This window comes from Pristiophorus japonicus, chromosome 7 (assembly GCF_044704955.1).
Source record: "Pristiophorus japonicus isolate sPriJap1 chromosome 7, sPriJap1.hap1, whole genome shotgun sequence".
NCBI classification, from domain to species: Eukaryota; Metazoa; Chordata; class Chondrichthyes; family Pristiophoridae; genus Pristiophorus; species Pristiophorus japonicus.
The window spans coordinates 27,611,110-27,633,258 of NC_091983.1; the positions used below are offsets into that span (position 1 = coordinate 27,611,110).

The following is a 22,149-nucleotide window of genomic DNA, read 5'->3' on the forward strand; positions in this document are numbered from 1 at the left end:
GGCAAGCAGGTATAAAAGGCTGCTTCCTCACTCTGGAGTTACATTAAAGAGACCAAGGTCACAACAGTTTGAGCTTACAATATACAGTCTTGTGGAGTTATTCTGAACATAACAGTGACAATGTGGAACTCGCTACCACAAGGAGTAGACGTGGCGAATAATATCGATGCATTTAAGGGGAAGCTAGATAAACATGAGGGAGGAAGGAATAGAAGGTTAGGGTTAGATGACGAGGGATGGGAGGAGGCTCGCGTGGAGCATAGACCAGTTCGGCCAAATGGCCTGTTTCTGTGCTATGCACTTGATGTAAACCTGGTGTCCCGGCGAAATGATTTAAAACAGTGCAGGAAATACCAAGTGGTTGGTGTAATAATAATAGAAAATGCTGCAAAATGCTCAGCAGATCAGACAGCATCGTGAAGAGAGAAGCAGAGTTAACCTTTCAGGTCGCTCACCTTTCATCAGAACTGGAAAAAGTTAGCGATTTAACACTTTTTAAGGAAAAACAGGGGCAGGGAAAAGGTGGGGTGGGCTGGGGGCGGGGAGGAAAGAACAAAGGGGATCAAATGCGAGAAGGGAAACAGAATGCAATGAAGGTGAGCAAGGTGAAGAAAGAAAAATAGAAAGACTTGCATTTAGAAAGTGCCTTTTACGACCACTGGACATTGAAAAGTGCTTTACAGTCACTTTTGGAGTGTAGTCACTATTGTAAAGTGGGAAAGAGAGAAACTGAATCCCTTTGGAGAGAAGAACAGACTTCAAGGTGAGCATTCCTGGAAGCTGAACCAGACAGTTCGTATCCTTGGTGTCATATTTGACCCCGAGATGAGCTTCCGGCCATCACTAAGACCGCCTACTTTCCACCTCCGTAACATCACCCAACTCTGCCCCTTCCTCAGCTCATCTGCTGCTGAAAGCTCATCCTTGGCTTTGTTACCTCTAGACTTGACTGTTCCAATGTACTACTGGCTGGCCTCCTGTGTTCTAACCTCCATAAACTTGAGGTTATCCAAAAACACTGCTGCCCGTGTCCGAACCCGCAGCAAGTCCCGTTCACCCACAACCCCTGTGCTCGCTGACCTACATTAGCTCCTGGTTAAGCAACGCCTCGATTTTAAAATTCTCATCCTTGTTTTCAAATCCTTCTATGGCCTCACCCCTCCCTATCTCTGTAATCCTCCACGATTTCTGCGCTCCTCCAATTCTGGCCTCTTGTGAATCCCCACTTTTGAGGCAGGATGAAAGCACGACTGTTGTATTGACCAAACTTAATTTCCAAAAATGGGTTTCCCTGGGGAATCTACTTGGAATTATTAACTTTTGCAAACTGAAATTTGTACTTTGGTTTTATTTTCGGTATGTTTGCGTTTTTTTTTTTAAAAAGGCAGTATTCTTACAAACAAACACTCAAGACAATTTTGTTTACTGCAAAGGCTTTTGCATTGTGTTCTGTGTTTTGCAAGTGCTAATGGGATGGAATTCCTTTAGTTGGATCCACCCGTACATTACAGAAACAATAATTGTGCATAAAAATGTCACGGTTGAGTAACATGCGGGTCTTGTGATTTGACTTTGTGAGTGGGATTACACTTGAAATAATTGTTTGTGCCTGGGTGTGTGCTGGGCTGGAAGTGAAGATATAGTTCACAGATGATGAGGTGCACAAGCCAGGCATTTGTATGATTAAAATATTGCAGAAGAATTGCCATTGGGGATAATATAGACCAATATCATATACTTTGGGCAGAAGACGCCCTTTGGCTCATCCAGTCAATTGTTCCAATCCTCCCATCAAGTTTCCTGACGCAATTCTGCCACCGATGTCACTGAATCCTATTTATCAACAGGAATTCATCCAGTTTATCAAGAAACCTGTCGTGGTTTCAGTTCCACCTTTCTAATTCCTTCCTACTCAAAAAAACAAAATACTGTTGTCTGCATTTTTTTTGACCATGCTTCACTAAACTATGTCCCCTCACCCATAATTGAAAGAAAGAATGAACTTGCATTTATAGCACGCCTTAGCACGACCTCAGGATGTCCCAAACCACTTTACAACCAATGAAGTACATTTGGAGTGTTGTCGCTGTAGGGAAAGGCAGCAGCCAATTTACACACAACAAACTCCACAATCAGCAGTGAGATAAATGATCAGTCGGCCTGTTTAAGGTGTTCGTTGAGGGATAAAAGTGGAGTGTGCCTTGTGTCTGATTGTACTGCAACTCATGTTGGAATCTTTCAGTTAAAAATACCTGAGGTCTGAAGAGTTTTGCTTCCTTGTGTGCGAGCATTCCTCACCTTGATGGACATAATTTTTTTTAAAAACTAAATAAAAGCACAATTTCCATGAAAGTGTTTTGCAAACTACTGAATTGTTTCGGGAGGATTTGTGATTACAGAGCTGTGTTATTTCTTCCATGGTCACATCACGCAAGCGACCATTGAAGGGTTCCAATGCAGTTTATGCCATTGAATCTTGAGCATGTGAATGAATAAAAAGCAAAGGTTGGAAATTTATAAAACACTGGTTAGGCCTTAGCTGGAGTATTGCGTCCAATTCTGGGCACCACACTTTAGGAAGGATGTCAAGGCCTTGTAGAGAGCGCAGAAAAGATGTACTAGAATGGTACCAGGGATGAGGGACTTCAGTTACGTGGGGCGACTGTGGGACTGTCTGCCTTGGGGGGGAGAAAAGGTTCGCGGGAGCTTTAATAGAGACATTAAAAATCATGAAGAGTTTTAGAAACATAGAAACATAGAAAATAGGTGCAGGTGCAGGCCATTCAGCCCTTCGAGCTTGCACCACCATTCAATATGATCATGGCTGATCATTCACCTCAGTACCCCTTTCCTGCTTTCTCTCCATACCCCTTGATCCCTTTAGCTGTAAGGGCCATATCTAACTCCCTCTTGAATATATCTAACGTACTGGCATCAACAACTCTCTGCGGTAGAGAATTCCACAGGTTAACAACTCTCTGAGTGAAGAAGTTTCTCCTCATCTCATTAAATGGCTTACCCCTTATCCTTAGACTGTGTCCCCTGGCTCTGGACTCCCCCAACATCGGGAACATTCTTCCTGCATCTAACCTGTCCAGTCCCGTCGGAATTTTATATGTTTCTATGAGATCCCCTCTCGTTCTTCTAAACTCCAGTGAATACAGGCCCAGTCGATCCAGTCTCTCCTCATATGTCAGTCCTGCCATCCCGGGAATCAGTCTGGTGAACCTTTGCTGCACTCCCTCAATAGCAAGAACGCCCTTCCTCAGATTAGGATAGAGTAAATAAGGAGAAACTGTTTCCACTGGCAGATGGGTCGGTGACCAGGAGCCACAGATTTTTAAGTAATTGCAAAAGAACCAGAGAGAGATGAGAATCACAGCGAGCTATGATGATCTGGAATGTACTCCCTGAAAGGGCGGTGGAAGCAGATTCAATCGTAACTTTCAAAAGGGAATTGGATAGATACTTGCTGGACAATGGGGGAAAGAAACAGAGGAATGAGATGACTAGGATAGATGTTTCCAAGAGCTGGCACAGGCACAATGGGCCGAATGGCTCCTCTATGTTTTCACATTCTATGGGCTATCTTTCCTCTTCATTTTCGGCAGTTTTCTCGGCGGTACAGCTCTTTTTCGGCAGAAACCCACCCGGTGAAAATGTCCACTTCAATTTTTAAAGAGTTCTGCCGACATTTTCAAAATACCAGTGGGGAGCAGACTGCCCGCGTGCACCGACGAAAAAACCACCACTGCCCAAGTTTGGGCTCAGCGGTGACCCATCGGTAAGACCGAAAAAAACCGGCCATGCCGGTGCTGGGTGGTAGGTCAGTACTCCTGCAAAGAAAGGTAAGTTGAAGGTTTTTATATATTTTGTTTCATTGAAAAAAGTTTTTTTGAGTTTTCCCCCCTCCCTAGGCCCAACCGCAGCCTTGGTCTAAGTTTGAGTACTTACCACCCATTCTGGTTAAGAACCGACCAATTTGCCCAGGATCGCTTTTAATGGCCGAGAGTCTACGTGTAAGATCCATTTTCTTGCCGGGCGGTATTTTTTCCCTTTTTTTAATGCAATTTTTGTTTGAAGAATCTTAGCGGTCTTTTTGGGCGGCAATCCAGTGGTAGTGGGCTTTAGGCAAAGTCTGGCCCCATAAGAACTTCAGTGTAATCCCTTACCTTGCAATGCTTATGTCCAGTCTTGGATTCTCTGGTATCTCTGTCCTGCCTGCTGCGGTGATTGCAGCTCTGCAATGGCACATTGCAGCTTTGGTTTCAGTTACTATTCAGTGGAGCTGATTTACTGACCTGTGCATCCAGTGTAAATTGTCTTCTATCTGCTATTGTGGCTCCATGTTGAATACATTAAAGTACATTGGAGCCGAAGGTTAGAATGAGAAAATGCCATTTGGCATTGAAACTCCTGAAAGTTCTGCCGTAAGGTTCCCTGATCCCAAGGAATGAGCAAAGAATATTGCTCCATCCTCTTATTTCAACGATGCAACCCTGGCCTGCTGCCTTGTGGGATGTAAAAGATCCCATGGAACTATGGGCAGAAGAGCAAGTTCTCCCAGTGCCCTCATTTATCCCTCAACCAACATCGCTAAATCATATTATCTGGTCACTTATCTCGTTGCTGTGCGCAAATTGTCTGCTGCGTTTTCCTAATTACAACGTTGACCACGTTTCAAAAGTAGGCTGTGAAGTCCTTTGGGACTTCCTGAGGTTGTGAGCAGTACATAAATGCAAGCACTTTCTCTCTCTCTTTTCACTTCCGAGATCTATTTTCATTCATCCAACCTTTGGATTTAGTTTACATAAGAACATAACAAATATGAGCAGGAGTAGGCCATACGGCCCCTCAAGCCTGCTCCGCCATTCAATAAGATCATGGCTGATCCGATCATGGACTCAGCTCCACTTCCCTGCCCGCTCCCCATAACCCCTTATCCCTTGTCTGTTTCCGTCTTAAATTTATTCAATGTCCCAGTTTCCACAGCTCTCTGAGGCAGCAAATTCCACAGATTTACAACGCTCAGAGAAGAAATTTCGCCTCATTTCTGTTTTAAATGGGCGGTCCCTTATTCTAAGATTATGCCTTCTAGTTCTAGTCTCCTCCATCAGTGGAAACATCCTCTCTGCATCCACCTTGTCAAGCCCCCTCATAATTTTATACGTTTCGATAAGATCACCTCTCATTCTTCTGAATTCCAATGAGTAGAGGTCCAACCTACTCAACCTTTCCTCATAAGTCAACCCCCTCCTTTCCAGAATCAATCTCGTGAACCTTCTCTGAACTCCAAAACAAGTATATCTTTTCGTAAATATGGAAACCAAACTGCACGCAGTGTTCCAGTTTGTAGGAAATATTTAAATGTGTTGCCTTTAGAAAATTTAATCGTGCAACACAACTGGATTTCTCGAGAGAACTTTTGTGACGGATGTGTTGACTTGGTTGGTGTTATGTCTTTAGATGCTCTGATAATGACTCCACGAGGCAATGTGTTGTACTTGAATGTAGTGACCTTTGTCCTTTATTGATAACTCCAGAGTGAGGATCACATCTGGTGACCTGCCTTTTATACTAGGCCTGGCACACCTGTACAGGTAATCTACAAGTCTCCTACTGCGGTGCCCTCTGGTAGCACACCTTGTAATAGTACAAGCAGTAATCATATAGGATACATGACATCACTCTTCCTTTAGTGCAAATCACCTCTGCATTGACTTTTCTCTGGGCTTAGCTCTATTTGGTTGTTTCCATCTTGGGTGAGTGGGTGTTATTTCATTGGCAGTAGAGTGCTGGTGGTTTCTGTTTGTGTGTCCTTGACCACTCCATTTTCTCCTTCCCCCCCACCCCCCCCCCCGCCCCCACATACAGATGGTGCCATTGGCTCATTACATTCATATACATTCAAGTCCCCAAAAAATTTGCATTTACAATATTGCATTCATGGTACATGCTTGGAATATTCTTGGAGTCAGTGCTGGGGTCAGCGCCGGTGCGTGAGGACAAACTAGTGCCAACACTGCTGGATGGTGTCCAGGTAGTCTGGTGGCGGCGCGGTGCCCAGTGCTGGCAGTGGGAACCTGGTTGTCTCAAGTTGCCTGCTCTTAGGGCTTTTGCCGTTGCTCCTAGCGTCGGGCAGGTTCACAGATGCCTGTGACCTCCCTGTCCTCTCCTTGCGCCCCTGGTTGCTGCTGCTTCCTGAGGAGCAGTGGTCTAGCAGTGCACAGGGAACTGCTGACTCGCTTGCCTGGGCATTATTTGGTTTGGGATCCTGGCAGGTCCCGGTCCCATTTGGGAGTACTATTGCGGGTGACCCTTTGTTCCTGGGTATGGCCTTGGTGGCAATAGGGCCTGGGGGTTGTGCCTTAGCACAGATTGCTCTTTCAGGCTCGTGGCGGTTGGTGCCATCAGGTGCCTGAGGGTCGGAGCCGGGCAGGGTATCGATACCGGTGCCGTTGCCCTCCTGAGATCGCTTGCTCTGCAGCTCGTGTGTATTGGCTGCTTGTGGCCACACTCCATGGTGCACAACTCTGGTCCCAGGGACGCAGGCGACTGCGTTGAATATTTTGTTGGACCTGTGTCCTACTGATGGTTGTCTGCCCGCTGCATTGACTGTGTGTCGTTGAAATCCTACATCGCACAACGTCTCATTACTCATTGTAAATAACCTGTAGCTCCGATCGCGATTGCGTGACTTTTCTTTGCTTACTGCATGTACACAACGCTGATCATCAATTACACATTTTAAATCTAACTCACAGTTACTATTACATTGGTTGAGAGTGTGGAACTGTCCCTTTAAGTGTGGTGAGTTGCAGGCCTCCTTTAAGAGAGCCTTGCTATCTTTACCCCAATCCTCTTCTCCGTTTGGTGCCACGTGTTGCTCCATCAGCGCTGCACCTCGTTGTCTGGCCGTCGCCATCTTTTTCTTCAGTGCATCACCTCGTGGTTTGGGCGCCATCTTTCCTCCATCCATGGCGCCGACTGCAGTGATCCTCTTCTCCCCAGGTTCTGCCACCGAAGCTGGGAAGTCATCTTTGAATCCGATTTTCTTTCTCCGGAGTCCTGCCACTGGAGCCTGGAAGGTGCGTTCGGGTCATCTCAGCTGGATCATCTCTACGCTGTCGTGCTGAGTGGTCTGTGCCTCAGGTGCTGTGCTGGTCTGTTCTCTGGTGCGGGATCCAACCTCAGGTGGGGGTTTGCTTTGCCTCTGAGCGCGGGGGACGTCGATCGCTGGAGGGATGAAATCTTCCCAACTCCAATGGATCTTCTCCATCCACTTTCTTCTGAGTAGCGTTGGTCCATCACCTGCAACAATCCACGGAGGTAGCTTGTGCACTGCGCCATCATGGAATACCTTTACATCCACACTACCAACGACTGGGATAAGTTCATTGATGTAGGTGCGCAGCTTTGCCTGAAGCAGGACCAACTTGGGTCGTTCAGTTTGATTGTCCCATAGCCTCTCAAAGGCTTCTTGATTCATTACTGACTGGCTCACCCCAGTGTCCACTTCCATGAAGACTGGACGCCATTTATCTCGATGTCTATCCTCAACGGGGAACACTCAGTGGTGCAGGTAAACATGCTATATGCCTCATCATGGGGCTGAGCTGCCTCTCTGACTATCGCTTCATAATCCGCGCTGGATTCCTGGCCAACTGCAGACGCTTCATCGACACAGTGAATCATATTTCTTTTACACATTCGCTGGAGGTGGCCCTTTGTGCTGCAGCGTTTACACACATAGTCTTTAAAGCGGCACTGGTGAGCCCTGTGATTCTCTCCGCAACGCCAACATGGAGCTACTCGGTTAGCCTCCCTCGGCGGACTCTGAGTTAAGGGACTCGGCCCTGTTCTCTCATCCCTGAGAAGGTTCACGTTCTACAGTCCAGCCTCTAAAAGGCGCCACTCTGTGCACAGTACTTGCCGGGTTTGAGTCCTGAGGGTGAGCCATCCTCTTAGAGCCACAGGTCGAGGTCATGAATGCCTGGCTCACGTAGATGGCCTTCTGCAAAGTGACTGTAGTATCCGCAGACAGTAGCTTATGAAGAAGGCCGTCATGGCCAATTCCAATGACAAAGATATGACGCAGCGCTTTGGTGAGATGTTCGCCGAAATCACATGGTGCCGCCAGCCTCCTGAGGTCTGCAGCATATTTCGCTATTTCCTGGCCTTCGGGCCGTCAGTGGGTGTAAAACCGGTGTCTGGCTGTGAGGATGCTCTCTTTGGGCTTGAGTTGTTCTTGGATCAGCGTTACAAGCTCCTCATACGTCTTTGTCGTTGTCTTTGCTGGTGCCAGCAAGTCCCCGACGAGGCCATAGACAGTGGGCCCACAACTGGTTAGCAGGATAGCTCTGCGCTTATCAGCCAGTGTGGCCGGATTGTCACCTGCCAGGTCATTTGCTGTGAAGAAATGGTCGAGCCTCTCCACAAAGGTGTCCCAATCATCACCATCGGCGAACTGCTGCAATGTACCAAATATAGCCATTTTTGCGTGAGGGTCCGTAATCTCGTCGCCAATTGTTGTCCTTAGATGCTCTGATAATGACTCCACGAGGCAATGTGTTGTACTTGAACTGTAGTGACCTTAATCCTTTATTGATAACTCCAGAGTGAGGATCACACCTGATGGCCTGCCTTTTATACTCGGCCTGGCACACCTGTACAGGTAACCTACAAGTCTCCCACTGCTGTGCCCTCTGGTGGCACACCTTGTGATAGTACAAGCAGTAACCACGTAGGATACATGACAGTTGGAAGAGACTCATTGCATTTAATTGCTTTGCTGCAATAGGCCCCAACCTGCCTAATCCTTGGTTGGCAAAATATTTGCAAATTTATTTGCATTATATCCAATTGCCTGTGCAGGCAGCTTCAGGATTAAACCTAGGAGGTGCATAAAAAAGTAACTCATGGTGAAATGTTTCACCACACATTTAATATTAAGTAGTGTTAGGCTTTTGGGTGATCCAGACTCTGCAGCTTTCTGAGCCAAGCTCTTAGCTTTGGACCAGCCAAATGGCAATTCACCTTGGAAGCCAAGCTTTTGGAATGCTCGTCTCTAGTTGAAACCTTACTCTGTAGTCATTTTCTCTTGTGTAATGCATAGTTAGAAAAGAAAAGAACGATCTCGCATTTATATAGCGCCTTTTACGGCCTGTCACGTTTATCTTGAGAGAAATATTGTCCAGGACACCAGGGAGATCTCCCTGCTCATCTTTGAACAGTGCCATGGGATCTCTTGCGTCCACCTGAGAGGGCAGACCGGGTCTCGGTTTAACGTCTTATCTGAAAGATGGCACCTCCTGACAGTGCAGCACTTCTCCTGGGTGGTGGATGTCAGGGGTTTGTGAGGTGCTGCCGAAGAAGCCATGGTGTGTTGCAGTGCACTCTGTCGATACTGCACACTACAGCCACATTACGCTGGTGGTGGAGGGGCTGGGTATTTTGGCAATTTGAGAAGTGCCGATCAAGCGGGCTGCTTTGTCCTGGATGTTGTCCAGCTTCTTGAGTGTTGTTGTAGCTGCACCCATCCAGGCAAGTGGAGACGTTTCCATTACATTCCTGACTTGTGCCTTTTAGGTGATGGGGAAGCTTTGGGGAGTCTGGAGGTGAGACACTCGCTGCAGAATACCCAGCCTCTGACCTGCTCTAGTAGCCAGGGCATTTATGTGGCTGGTCCAGTTGAGTTTCTGGTAAATGGTGATCCCAGGATATATTGCTGATGGGGGAAGGTGTCGGCGGTGCCATCCTTCGGATGCGACATTAAACCGAAGCCACAATACATCCTCAGGTGAACGGAAAAAATTCCATGGCACTATTTTGAAGGAGAACAGGGGAGCTCTCCTGGTGCAAAAGCAAAATACTGCGGACGCTGGAATCTGAAATAAAAAGAGAAAATGCTGGAAATCGGAACGGGTCTGTGGAGAGAAAAACAGAGTTAATGTTTCAGGTCGGTTACCCTGCGTCAGAACTGCTGAATGTTGGGAAAGAACACATTCTTAAGGATTGAAAGGGGGAGAGGAAGAAAGAAAAAAAGGGAAGGTCTGTGATAGGATGGAAGACAGGAGAGATTAGAGAGACAAAAGGGATGATGGGCTGAATTGAAATGGTAATGATAGAGGTTAGAAAAAGGTTAATGTGGATAAGGTGTGAATGGCGTAGTAATGTCCAGTTGCCATTATAGACAGAGAAAAAAAAGTGAAGCAAGAAGACAAAAAACATAAGATGCGGGTGGGGGGAGGTGGAGAAAAGGGAGCCAAAGATGGCCAGAGGTTATGCTCCGAAATTATCGAACTCGATGTTGAGTCCAGAAGGCTGTAAAGTGCCTACACAAAAGATGAGTTGCTGTTCCTCGAGCTTGCGTTGAGCTTCATTGGAACAGTGTCGGAGACCGAGGACAGAAAGGTCAGAGTGGGAGTGGAGCGGAGAATTAAAGTGACTGGTGACTGGAAGCTCAGGGTCACACTTACGGACTGAACAGAGGTGTTCTGTAAAGCGGTCACCCACTCTACGCTTGATCTCCCCAATGTAGAGGAGTACACACCGTGAGCAGCGAATACAGTATACTAAATTGAAAGAAGTACAAGTAAATCGTTGTTTCACCTGGAAGGAGTATTTGGGGCCCTGGATAGTGGGAAGGGAGTAATTAAAAGGGCAGGTGTTGCATCTCCTGCACTTGCACGGGGAAGGTGCCTTGGGAAGGGAAGGGGTGCTGGGGGTAACTGTGGAATGGACCAGGGTGCCGCGGAGGTGAGGGGAAGATGTGATTGGTGGTGGGATCACGCTAGAGGTGGCGGAAATGGCGGAGGATCATCAGTTGAACGTGGAAGCTGGTGGTGTGAAAGATGCGGACAAGGGGAACCCTGTTGTGGTTCTGAGAGGGTGAGGAAGGGGTGAGAATAGAGGTGCGGAAATAGAACAGACACGGTCGAGGGCCATGTTAACCATGGCGGAGGGAAATCCTCGGTTGAGGAAAAAGGAAGACATGTCAGAGGCACTAGTGTGAAAGGTGACGTCGTCAGAGCAGGTGCGACAGAGACGGAGAAACTGGGAGAACGGAATGGAGTCCCTTGCATGATGCGAGGTGGGAGGAACTTTGGTCCAGGTAGCTGTGGGAGCCGGTGGGCTTCGAGTGGACACTGGTCAAAAGCCTTTCCCCAGAAATGGAGACAGGGAAGGGAAGAGTGGGAGATGGACCATGTGATGAAGGCGAGGGAAGGCTGGAAATTGGATGCAAAGTGAATGACATTTTCAAGTTCAGGGTGAGAACAGTAAATGGCACCGATGCAGTCACCAATGTACTGGAAAAAGAGGTGACGAGGGGACCTCGAAACGTTAACTCTGTTTTTCTCTCCGTAGATGCTGCCTGACCCGCTGAGATTTCCAGCATTCTCTGTTTTTAGCTCTCCTGGTGTCCTGGTCAATATCTATCCCTCAACCAACATCAGTAAACAGATTATCTCGATATTATCTCATTGCTCTTTGTGCATCAATCGGCTGCCGCGTTTCCTACATTACAACAGTGACGATACTTCCAAAGTACTTCATTGTCTGTAAAATGCCTTTTGATGTCCGTAGGCCATGGAGGGTGCTCTATAAATGCAACGTTTTTCCTTCTTTCGTTGCACCCTCTATTTCATGTTGAGCCCAGAATAATGTTGGTGTTAAGTTACTGTTTCTCACCCATTTCTAACTTGCACGTCTTGAAGAGAAAAAATGTTGCAAAATATCTAAATAGCAAAGGCTTAATCGACCGTGAAGTGCTGAAATGGAAAGAGTAGAAAAAGTTAACTGAAGTATGACATAAGGCACACCTGGATAACACCAACAATCATCCTTCACACAAACTTGGGAAAAGCATTTGATTAGGTAATCTATTTGCTCAGGACATTCTGGACAAAGTTGAGAATCATCACCTTAATTTTTCCAGTTTTTGTGTTTATTTTTCTTGTTCATGTTGATGCTGATGACATTAACAGAAACTGGTGTTAACAGAGTTAGTGAAACCTTGGCTCGTGTGGGTAGCAGTCTCACCTCTAAGTCAGAAGGTTATGTCCCACTCCAAGGTTTGAGCATGCAGTATAGTCTGCCACTGCTCAGTATTCAGAGAATGCCGCACTATCAGCTGGGACGTTAAACCGAAGCACTGTCTGCCCCCTCGGGTGAGCGTGAAAGATCCCAAGGTACTATTTCGAAGAAGAGCAGAAGAGTTCTCCCTGGTGTCCTGGCCAATATTTATCCCTCCTCCAGCTTCACAAAAGCAGATTAACTGGTCAATTATCTCCATGCTATTTGTAATTTAAAAAAAAATAGAGCAGTAGTTCTAATTGTGGCTTTTCACTGTTGCCATGGCAGCTGAACTCGCCCTGTCTCTCCAGCTGTCTCTTGCTGCTTTGTTGTTCCTCCAATTGTACAGTTAATATTTGTGGTAATTTACTGTAGTTTGGGTGTAGTCATAGGAATGTAGGAACAGGAGGAAGCCATTCAGCCCCTCCAGTCTGTTCCGCTATTCAATGAGATCATGGCTGATCTGTGTCTGAACTCCATCTACCTGTCTTGACTCTGTAACCTTTAATACCTTTGCCGAACAAAAATCGAATAATTTCCGTTTTGAAATTTTCAATTGACCTCCAGCCTCAACAGCTTTTTCGGGGAAGAGAGTTCCAGATTTCCACTACCCTTTGTGTGAAGCTGTGCTTTCCTGACATCACCCCTGAACGGCTTAGCTCTAATTGTAATTAATACGAACAATGACGGACAGGTAAAGACCATCTGGTCTATCGAGCCTGTCCCACACAATTGTGAAACCTTGTGTATCACAACATATACACTCCACCCCACCCCACCCCAAACCATCTCCTGGGAAAGGCAAAAAAAAAATTTTTTTTAAACCCAGACCAATTTGGGGGAAAAAATCTGGGAAATTTCTCTCCGACCCATGTAGGCAATCGAAACTCGTCCAGGAGTTCACTCTGGCCATTAAATTCCCTGCAGTACCTACCTTCTGTAAGAGGTAATCACCGCAGCCAGAAACAAATCCAGCTTCTGCTTGAAGCAATTCAGTGAGTCTGCAGCCACCACATGAAATGGTAGCTTGTTCCAGAGGTCTAAAATTCTCTGGGAAAAGAACTATCTCCTGACACCTAACCTAGCTCTAGCCTTATACAACTTAAATTTGTGCCCCCTGGTCCTGCCTAACTTATTTAATTGAAATAAGCTGTCAGCTGGAATGCCGTCTATTCCCCTCATTATCTTGTAAACCTCAATCATATCGCTCCTAAGTCTACGCTGCTCAAAGGTTTAGAGTCCCAACTCTTTTAACCTACCTTGATAACTAAGATGCTTTTGACTTGCAATTAGTCTAGTGGCCCTCTTCTGCACCCTTTCCAGAGCCTCAATATCACCCACCATATAAGGAGACCAAAACTGGACACAGTATTCCAAGTGCGGCCTGACTAAGGTCTTGTATAAGGACAAAGCAGTACGCCTCGTCTTACACTCAGTTGTCCTACACTCCAGCTCCCTATTTGATATCGCTGCACGGCATTGTTCGTGTATCTTTAAGGATGTATGCACTAGAATACCCAAACCTCTTTCTAGCTCCACTGTCTTTAATGCCTTTCCCTGGAGGGTGTATGAATGTTGAGTGTTTTCCCTGCCCACAGGCATAACACTGCACTTATCTCAGTTATTACATCATTTTCCAGTCTTGAGCCCAATCTCCCAATGTATTAAGATCTGCTTCAAGCAGACGAGCCTCTTTTACAGTTCTAGCACTTGCACAGATTGTGGTATCATTTGCAAATTGTGCCACCAACCCCTGAAACCAGATCATTAACAAAAATAGTAAAAAGCAACGGTCCCAGCACCGATCCCTGCAGGACACCACTGGTGACCGGTCTCCAAACAGATCCAAATCCATCTAAAACTTTGCCTGCACCCTGCCAGCCAGTACTGAATCCAACTCAACATATTTCCACCAAATATGGCTCTGATCTTAGAGAGAAGCCTCTTGTGCGATACCTTGTCAAATGCTTTTTGGAAATCTAAATAGACAGGGCTACATTACAACATAATTCTAAAAGGACAAAGTGTGTTAAAAAAACAAGCCTGAAGACTGTGAGTCTCAATGCGAGGAGCATTCGTAATAAGGTGGATGAATTAACTGCGCAGAAAGCTGTTAACAGATATGATGTAATTGGGATTACGGAGACATGGCTCCAGGGTAACCAAGGCTGGGAACACAACATCCAGGGGTATTCAATATTCAGGAAGGATAGACAGAAAGGAAAAGGAGGTGGAGTAGCGTTACTGGTTAAAGAGGAGATTAACACAATAGTAAGGAAGGACATTAGCTTGGATGATGTGGAATCTGCATGGGTAGAGCTGCGAAACACCAAAGGGCAGAAAACACTAGTGAGAGTTGTGTACAGACCACCAGTCGTAGTGAGGTTGGGGATGGCATCAAACAGGAAATTAGGGATGTGTGCAATAAAGGTACAGCAGTTATCATGGGTGACTTTAATCTACATATAGATTGGGCTAGCCAAACTGGTAGCAATACAGTGGAGGAGGATTTTCTGGAGTGTATAAGGGATGGTTTTCTAGACCAATATGTCGAGGAGCCAACTGGAGAGCAGGCCATCCTAGACTGGGTCTTGTGTAATGAGAGAGGATTAATTAGCAATCTTGTTGTGCGAGGCCCCTTGGGGAAGAGTGACCATAATATGGTAGAATTCTTCATTAAGATGGAGAGTGACACAGTTAATTCAGAGACGAGGGTCCTGAACTAAAAGAAAGGTAACTTTGATGGTATGAGACGTGAATTGGCTAGGATAAACTGGCGAATGATAATTAAAGGATTGACTGTGGATAGGCAATGGCAGACATTTAAAGATCACATGGATAAACTACAACAATTGTACATTCCTGTCTGGCGTAAAAATAAAACTGGGAAGGTGGCTCAACTGTGGCTAACAAGGGAAATTAGGGATAATGTTAAATCCAAGGAAGAGGCATATAAATTGGCCAGAAAAAGCAGCATACCTGAGGACTGGGGGAAATTTAGAATTCAGCACAGAAGGACTAACGGTTTAATTGGAGGGGGAAAATAGAGTATGAGAGTAAGCTTGCAAGGAACATAAAAACTGACTGCAAAAGCTTCTATAAATATGTGAAGAGAAAAAGAGTAGTGAAGACTAATGTAGGTCCCTTGCAGTCAGAATTGGGTGAATTTATAATGGGGAACAAGGAAATGGCAGACCAATTGAACAAATACTTTGGTTCTGTCTTCACTAAGGAAGACACAAATAACCTCCCCCGAAAATACGAGGGGACCGAGAGTCTAGTGAGAAGGAGGAACTAAGGGAAATCCTTATTAGTCAGGAAATGGTTAGGGAAATTGATGGGATTGAAGGCTGATAAATCCCCAGGGCCTGATAGTCTGTATCCCAGAGTACTTAAGGAAGTGGCCCTAGAAATAGTGGTCATTTTCTAACATTCCATGGACTCTGGATCAGTTCCTATGGATTGGAGGGTAGCTAATGTAACCTCACTTTTTAAAAAAGGAGGGAGAGAGAAAACGGGTAATTATAGACTGGTTAGCCTGACCTCGATAGTGGGGAAAATGCTGGAATCAATTGTTAAAGATGTAATAGCAGTGCATTTGGAAAGCAGTGACAGGATTGGTCCAAGTCAGCATTGATTTATGAAAGGGAAATCGTGCTTGATTAATCTTCTAGAATTATTTGAGGATATAACTATTAGAGTGGTTAAGGGAGAACCAGTGGATGTGGTGTATTTCGACTTTCAAAAGGCTTTTGACCAGGTCCCATACAAGAGATTAGTGTGTAAAATTAAGGCACATGGGATTGGGGGTAATGTATTGACGTGGATAGAGAACTGGTTGGCAGACAGGAAGCTAAGAGTGGGAATAATGGTCCTTTTCAGAATGGCAGGCAGTGACTAGTGGGGTACCGCAAGGTTCAGTGCTGGGACCCCAGCTATTTACAATATATATTAATGATTTAGATGAAGGAATTGAATGTAATATCTCCAAGTTTGCAGATGACACAAAGCTGGGTGGCAGTGTGAGCAATGAGGAGGATGCTAAGAGGCTGCAGGGTGACTTGGACAGGTTAGGTGAGTGGGCAAATTCATGGCAGATGCAGTATAATGTGGATAAATGTGAGGTTATCCACTTTGGTGGCAAAAACAGGAAGGCAGACGATTATATGAATGGTGACCGATTATTAAAAGGGGAGGTGCAACGAGACCTGGGTGTCATGGTACATCAGTCATTGAAAGTAGGCATGCAGGAACAGCAGACAGCAAAGAAATCAAATGGCATGTTGGCCTTCATAGCTTGGGGATTTGAGTATAGGAGCAGGGAGGTCTTGCTGCCATTGTACAGGGCCTTGGTGAGACCACACCTTGAGTATTGTATGCAGTTTTGGTCTCCTAATCTGAGGAAGGACATTCTTGCTATTGAGGGAGTGCAGCGAAGGTTCACCAGACTGATTCCCGGGATGGCAGGACTGACATATGAAGAAAGACTGGATCAACTAGGCTTATATTCACTGGAATTTAGAAGAATGAGAGGGGATCTCATAGAAACATATAAAATTCTGACGGGATTGGACAGGTTAGATGCAGGAAGAATGTTCCCGATGTTGGGGAAGTCCAGAATCAGGGGTCACAGTCTGAGGATAAGGGGTAAGCCATCTAGGACCGAGATGAAGAGAAACGTTTTCACCCAGAGAATTGTGAACCTGTGGAATTCTCTACCACAGAAAGTTGTTGAGTCTAGTTCGTTGGATATATTCAAAAGGGAGTTAGATGTGGCCTTTACGGCTAATGGAATCAGGGGGTATGGAGAAAAGACAGGAATGGGGTACTAAAGTTGCATGATCAGCCATGATAATATTGAATGGTGGTGCAGGCTCGAAGGGCCGAATGGCCTACTCCTGCACCTATTTTCTATGTTTCTATGTCTACTAGGCTTCCCTCATCCACCAATTTTTAACTTTTCAAAAAATACAATCAGATTTTTGAGATATGACCTCTTTTTATGACTCTAATATGTCCCTGTCCAAGTACTCATATATTGCATCCATTATGATTCTTTCAATCATCTTACCTATTACTGATAAACTGATGGGCCTATAGTTACCAGGGTCTGCCTTCTCACCTTTTTTAAAAGGCTATGGCCCCTTGTTCTGAACTCCCCCACCAGAGGAAATAGTTTCTCTTTATCTACCCATCAAATCCTGTGATCATCTTGCACATCGCAATTAGTCTATGCAATCCAGGTATCATTCTGGTGAATCTGCGTTGCATCTCATTCCAAGGCGCCGTACCCAGAACTGAACGCAGTCAGTGCTCCAGATGGCATCTAACCAGAGCTTGTGTCATTTTTTTGGTCTCGGTAGTTAATTGCAGGAATGGTCACTTCCCAGACTCTGTCGAACCATGATCTGACATCTTGTTTTGAATTTCAGGCCGGACCTCGTAGATATGAGTCAAGTAGCAATTCAGAGTAACGTGAGCAATTTGGAGCAAGCCTTTGGTGTAGCCGAAAAACTTGGTGTCACGAGACTCTTGGACCCAGAAGGTAAACTTGTTGGCCATTTAGTAAACATGATCTTCTGTCACTGTGATCAGATCTAAAGAGTAATATAGCCTTGTAAAAGCAGTGTTCTCCACTTTGTACTAAACTCACATTAATGGCCAGACGGAAACATATTGGTCATTTATTGCTTTCTAATTATTTGTGGAGTACACAAATCCATTTAATACATTAGCAATAATCCACTCTCTGGAAAATGTGGTGGGATTTTTTGTGTGTTTGCATTACAGTTGTTCTTCTTCGAACAGAATAGGGTTAAGGAGAGATTTTTTTAAATGTTTTTTTTATTTGTTGATGGGATGTGGTCGTCACTGGCAAGACCAGCATTTATTGTCTATCCCTAATAGCCCTTGAGAAGAAGGTGGTAGTGAGCTGCAGTCCTTGTGGCGAAGGTACTCCCGCAGTGCTGTTAGAGAAGGAGTTCCAGGATTTTGACCCAGCGACAATGAAGGAACGACGATATATTTCCAAATCAGGATATTGTTTAACTTGGAGGGGAACATGTGCCCTTGTCCTTCTTGGTGGTGGAGGTCGCGGGTTTGGGAGCTACTTCCGAAGAAGCCTTGGCGAGTTGTTGCAGTGTCGATGGTACACACTGCAGCCACGTTACACTGGAGGTGGAGGGAGTGAATGTTGAAGGTAGTGGATGGGGTGCCAATCAAGCTGGCTGCTTTGTCCTGGATGGTGTCGAGCTTCTTGAGTGTTGTTGGAGCTGCACTCATCCAGGCAAGTGGAGAGTATTCCATCACACACCTTCCTTGCAGATGAAAGGCTTTGGGGAGTCAGGAGGTGAGACACTCAGCATAGAATACCCAGCCTCTGACCTGCTCTTGTTGCCACAGTATTTATGTGGCTGGTCCAGTTAAAGTTTCTGGTCAATGGTGACCCCCAGGATGTTGATGGTGGGGGATTCGGCGATGGTTATGCCGTTGAATGTCAAGACGGGGCGGTTAGACTCTCGCTTGTTGGAGATAGTCATTGCCTGGCGCTTTGTGGCGCGAATGTTACCTGCCACTTATCAGCCCAAGCCTGAATGTAATCCAGGTCTTGCTGCATGCGGGCATGGACTGCTCCATTATCTGAGGAGTTGTGAATGGCACTGAGCAGTGTGCAGTCATCAGCGAACATCCCCACTTCTGACCTTATGATGAAGGGTAGGTCATTGATGAAGCAGCTGATGAAGAATCTTGAGCCTAGGACACGACCCTCAGGAACTCCTGCAGTGATGTCCTTGGGCTGTGATGATTGACCTACAACCACCACAGCCATCTTCCTTTGTGCTCGTTTAATATCGTGATGGGTTTTGATCGAGTAAAGGAAGAGAAAGTGTTTCCACGGGCCAAAGGGTCAGTAACCAGAGGACTCAGATTTAAGGTAATTGGCAAAAGAACGAGAGGTAAGATAAGAACTTTGTTTTACTCAGGGAGTTATGATCTGGAATGCACTGCCTGAAAGAGTGGTGGAAGGAGATTCAATGTTAACTTTCAAAAGGAATTGAATAAAGGGAAAGATTTGCAGGGCTATGGGGAAAGAGCAGGGGGAGTGGGACTAATTGGAGAGCTCTTTCAAAAAGCCGGTCCAGGCACGATGGGCCGAATGGCCTCCTTCTGTGCTGTGTCATCCTATAATTCTAATGCTTCACACGAGACAGAAATAAAGAATGTTCCTTATTAGCTGGAGAATTTTGTTAAGTTGTAGTATCTCTTTCCTGCTGTGATCTGTGATTTGACCAAATGCACATTGACAAGTGCTCTAAATGTGTCACCCTGCAATTGACGTTTAAATGAAGTGAATCTTGCTCTTTCCTTAGATGTTAATGTTGCATCCCCCGATGAGAAGTCTGTCATCACTTACGTGTCGTCGCTGTACGACGTCTTTCCCAAAGTCCCCGAAGGCGGTGAAGGCATCAATGCAAACGTAAGGCACTGTAATATATCTATCATTCCTCATCGAATGTTGACACATTTCATCCTAAAAGTCAACACACGTGTTTGCTTTGGAAGATGATGCATTGGGTTTTTAGTCGACATGACCTTAGTTGAAGGGACTAACTATTTGTACTGCACTTTTTTTGACACGGGCGTCTGTCAAGCCCCCCACCCACTGCCCATACTGCACTTTTTTGACTGACAGGCGACAAACTCCGCACCCTGTCAAGCTCCGTCCCCTCCCGGCCCGAATCATTCCATGCGCATGGTGCAAGCAGCAGGACCTGAGGCCCTGACTCTCCCATTGGCCGGCCTGGGCCCAATGACGGCGGTGAGAGAGAGGCTGTGGGGAGAGAGATGGAGGGGGCCGATGGCGGCGGGTGTGGGCCCGATGGCGACACAGAGGCTGGGGGGAAGGAGAGAAGTGGGACTCCAAACCCGAAGTGGGAGAGAGAGACCGGGGTGGGGGGTAGGAGGGAGGAGAAGAGACACAGGTGGGGGGAAGACGGATCACATTCTCCCAACCCCACGAAGGGACATCGTTGGAGTGGATGATATCCAGAAGTCACGACGTTGTCACTATTCACTTCATACTCAATAAACCTCTTAACAATTCGTACATAATGCCCCACCTATTTGGGGGGGGGGGGGTGGGGAGGCGGAGGAGACATGCACTTGGACTGGGGTAAGGCACTTTGGCTGGCCCTTGCTGTCTTTTGGGGAGCTCTGTCCTCTGTCGCTTCAGGAAGTCAAAGTGGATCGAGTTACAATTTGCAAAGTCTGTGAGACCTTGGGATGGGAGGTTCCAGTTACACATTCCAGTGAAACTTCAGGGTGCGGCTTATCCTCCAAGGGGACCAATCATAGACAAAGGGTGCCATTTTGGCAGTACAAGTAAACGCATCCTTATTTAAACTTGTTTGGGCTTTTACTAGGATGTCGATGTCAAGTGGATAGAATACCAGAATATGGTGAACTACCTCATCCAATGGATCAAGCATCACGTGACAGTTATGTCCGATCGGAGCTATTCGAACAATCCTGCGGAACTTAAGGTAAGGTGTTACAGAATGAAAGGACTCGGTTCCCTAAAATGGAAGCAAAATACTGTGGGTGCGAGAAGTCTGAAGTGATCTGACTTCATTTCCTGGTACTTTTGGCAGTTGTTTTGAAATTTCTTCTGGGGTGCAGTTGGACAACTTCTAACTTGTGGATTGTTACTTTCGACAGGCACTTTATAACCAGTACATACAGTTCAAAGACACCGAAATCCCACCTAAAGAGAAGGACAAAGTTAAAATAAAGCAACTATATAAATTGTTGGAGGTAAGTGTGCCTCGGTTTAATTACCTGTCACACATTTGGATTACCTATCTGCTTTACCTGTAGTTAGCACTGCAAAACTGAAAAGGGAGTGAAAATTCATGAACCATTGAATAAAAAAATGAGAGAATTGATTTTAGTCAGGTTGACCTCTGACTATGCTACATTCTTTTTCTTTCCTCCTCTCCCTGATCAGAGAACTGCTGTGCTATTTTTTTTTACATTATTGTCTTTATATCTACCTTCAACATCTGATGGTTTAACACTAAGAGAGAGTGAATGGTGAAACATGTTGCTGAATGTGACAATATAGAGCAGGTTATACCTAACGGGAACGACTGAACAGTTTGGGGCTTTTTTCCCTGGAAAAGAGAAGGCTGAGGGGTGAGCTGATACAGGCCTTTAAGATAATTTAAAGGGTTTGATAGGGTAGATGTAGAGAAAGATAGTCACGAATACATCCAGCAGGGCATTCAGGAGAAACTTTGTCACCACTCTCTGCCAAATGGACTGGTTGAGGTGAATAGCACGGAGGTAATTAAGGTGAAGCTAGATAAGCACATGAGGGAAAAAGGAATCAAAGAATATACTGATATGGTTTGAAGAAGGAGGATGGGAGGAGGCTCGTGTGGACCATAAACACTGACATCGACCGGTTGGGCAAATGGCTTGTTTCTGTGCTGTAAATCCTGTGCAAATATATTACAGCCAACAGCAAGGTTGGATAAATATGTCCACAAATGAGGCTGACTGCATTAGAGTTATTCAGGACTTATGCTGAGCTTGGTAATTAGAGATCTTCAGAATGTCTCATTACTGGCCATGACCTGTACATTTCTACAACTTTTAAAAGAAAGTGTATTGAGTCGCACTGTCGGTCTCCATGTCATGCATCACTCACAGCCAAGAAGGTGCCCTGTTTCCAGACCCACTCCCTCGCTCCCCACTAATAGAAACATAGAAATTTACAGTGCAGAAGGAGGCCAATTTGGCCCATCGTGTCCGCGCCGGCTGACAAAGAGCCACATGGCCCTCGGTAAGCAGCCCTGAAGGTTACATATAAACCTGTGAACATGAACAATAGCGGAAAGGCAAAGAGCACTGTCGGGGGTGGTGTGTAGGGTCAGCTTGCCTTCCTGACCCAGAGCGGTTGTGAGTTGCTTCCACTCCCTGGTTCTCGAGCTTGGATTTATTAATCAGGGTATGATAAAGTGCAGTGGACAACTGCTTTGTACAAAGAAGCTATGGATTTTATTCAAGAAA

At 45.8% G+C, this 22,149-nt stretch overlaps 1 protein-coding gene across 5 annotated transcripts in view; it reads left to right on the plus strand.

The window, feature by feature from the left end:
• The window catches only part of dst (dystonin), a 647,938-nt gene that overhangs the window by 254,992 nt on the left and 370,797 nt on the right, over positions 1-22,149 (plus strand). For all 5 annotated transcript variants that reach the window (XM_070884881.1, XM_070884882.1, XM_070884878.1 and 2 more), the window contains 4 exons: positions 17,508-17,620; positions 19,446-19,552; positions 20,499-20,618; positions 20,794-20,889. In XM_070884881.1, coding sequence (XP_070740982.1) covers positions 17,508-17,620; positions 19,446-19,552; positions 20,499-20,618; positions 20,794-20,889 — 436 coding nt within the window. The remainder of the gene's footprint in view (positions 1-17,507; positions 17,621-19,445; positions 19,553-20,498; positions 20,619-20,793; positions 20,890-22,149) is intronic.